The following is a 2,020-nucleotide window of genomic DNA, read 5'->3' as shown; positions in this document are numbered from 1 at the left end:
GAAAGGGCTTGGATATGTGGTTTGAAAGAGAGATCAATATCAAAGATAACCCCGAGGCAGCGAGAATGTGGGACTGGGGAGAGTGAGCAGCCATTTACTTTGTGTTATATGAAACAACCCTGGATGCACACTCAGGCAAGTTTTTAATTTCTGTTCTAAGTATTGACATCTTTTTGTTTTCAATTATTTTACAACAATTGTTCGTTTCATAAAGTTGTTTATTACTTAGAAATAGTTGTCAATGGTCTTTTTTTCCCCCCTTCATATTATTGTTCACGGCTTCATAGGTTCATTTTATGTCAATAGAGTTGTGTGGCAAGCTGATGTTTTTATTGATATAATTTTTACTTAGAAAAGACATTTTGATCTTTAAGTATGGCAGTTATTGCAGGGTTGTGAAGACAAAAAATCTCTCAATTTTAATTTTATTTTCTCTTTACAGCCATTACCAATTTGGTTAAATAATTTTATATTTTGACACAGACTTTTATGGACGCATATATTTGTTTAGATTAGGTTTTATTATTTCTTTATTTTTAATGGGAAAAAAAGAGTGATGTGAATTTTTTTGTTATATTTTTTAAAACTTTTTTTTTTACATTTATTTACATGAAACTGCAATTGTCTGAGGTAGATGCTGGCTGTGTAATGATGCAGGTTCAGCTCCTCAGCCTGTGTAAAAAATGAGGACCCTACATTGGTCATACCAGTATATCCAATGTCAGGAAGGGATGAAATTAAAATACAGCTGATACATTCAATGATTGAGATATATTTAAAAGGTTATTGAGCTTAGAATCAACTGCCATCATTATACTTACAGTAAATGTACTCATTTAAAAATTTGACTCTTGATGAACTTTTTCAATGATTTCCTAACTCCTTCATTTCTTAAAGTGTATATAATAGGATTCATTGCTGGGGTAATAACAGTGAACAATACAGCTGCTATCCTGTCTTTTTCTATTGAATCCTTTGAGGAAGGGCCCAGATAGGTGGACATAGCAGTACCATAAAACAGTAGGACCACTGTCAGGTGAGAGGAACATGTTGAGAAGGCTTTTGACCTTCCTTGCGATGAGCGTATTTTCATAAGATTAATTATGATATAGACATAGGATATTATAGTAAGGATAAAGGTGCTGGTGCTAAGAAAACCAAGTACATTGGTCAGTAAGGCTTCATTCAAGTGAATGTCTGCACAAGCCAACTTTATCACCGGTTTCACATCACAAAAAAAGTGTCTGATCTTGTTTGAGTCACAGAAAGGAAGATACGATGTCATTATTGCATGAACGAGTGAGGTGGTGAGGCCAATGACCCAAGAACTTACCACCAACTGAATACACACAGATTTGCGCATTAAGGTCTTGTATCGTAGCGGTTGACAAATGGCAACATATCGGTCATAACCCATGAATGCAAGCAAAGTTCCTTCCGTGCACCCCAAGAAATGAAAAAAATACATCTGAGCAACACAGCCTTCTAGAGTAATGATGTTCTCTATGAAGAATCCAAACATCATCTTCGGGACTGTAATAGATGAAAAGCAAATATCCACAAAAGAAAGGTTGGCCAATAGAAAATACATTGGGGAATGTAGACAAACATCCTGGATCACTAGATATATAATAAGAAGGTTTCCAAATACATCAATACTAAAAAAGAACAGGACTAAAGCAAATAGGAACTTTTGAAGCCAAGGAAGGTCGGTTATACTGGTCAAGATAAACACGTTCAATGATGTTCCATTCCACCATGCCATCAGTTCAATATTAACACACAGCTAAAAAAAAATATTTTATGTTAATAGATTTTAAGTATTGAAATTTATTTATTTTTAAGTTAAAGTTAAAAGTTATTCCAACAGTTGAATCCTTTAATTTGAAAATCTGATATTATTCAAATTTCTATTAAAAAATAAAAAAAACACTCATATAAGCCCTTGTTTTCCCCAATGAACCCAGTAAGGCTGTTTTAACTTAGAGTTAAAACAGAACATAAATTCAAAGCTCCAAAC

At 33.6% G+C, this 2,020-nt stretch overlaps 1 protein-coding gene across 1 annotated transcript; it reads right to left on the bottom strand.

Annotated features, from left to right (window-relative positions):
• Positions 1–832: 832 nt before the first annotated feature.
• Positions 833–1,765, bottom strand: LOC141082657 (olfactory receptor 12D1-like). Its single transcript, XM_073566608.1, has one exon. It carries the CDS (start codon positions 1,763–1,765, stop codon positions 833–835), a length of 933 nt encoding a protein of 310 aa, XP_073422709.1.
• Positions 1,766–2,020: the final 255 nt, after the last annotated feature.

This window comes from Dendrobates tinctorius, unplaced genomic scaffold, assembly GCF_039654945.1.
Source record: "Dendrobates tinctorius isolate UK_male_01 unplaced genomic scaffold, ASM3965494v1 ptg000019l, whole genome shotgun sequence".
Classification (NCBI taxonomy): Eukaryota; Metazoa; Chordata; class Amphibia; order Anura; family Dendrobatidae; genus Dendrobates; species Dendrobates tinctorius.
The sequence above is the reverse complement of the archived record's forward strand: the minus strand, read 5'-3'. Positions and strand labels throughout refer to the sequence as shown.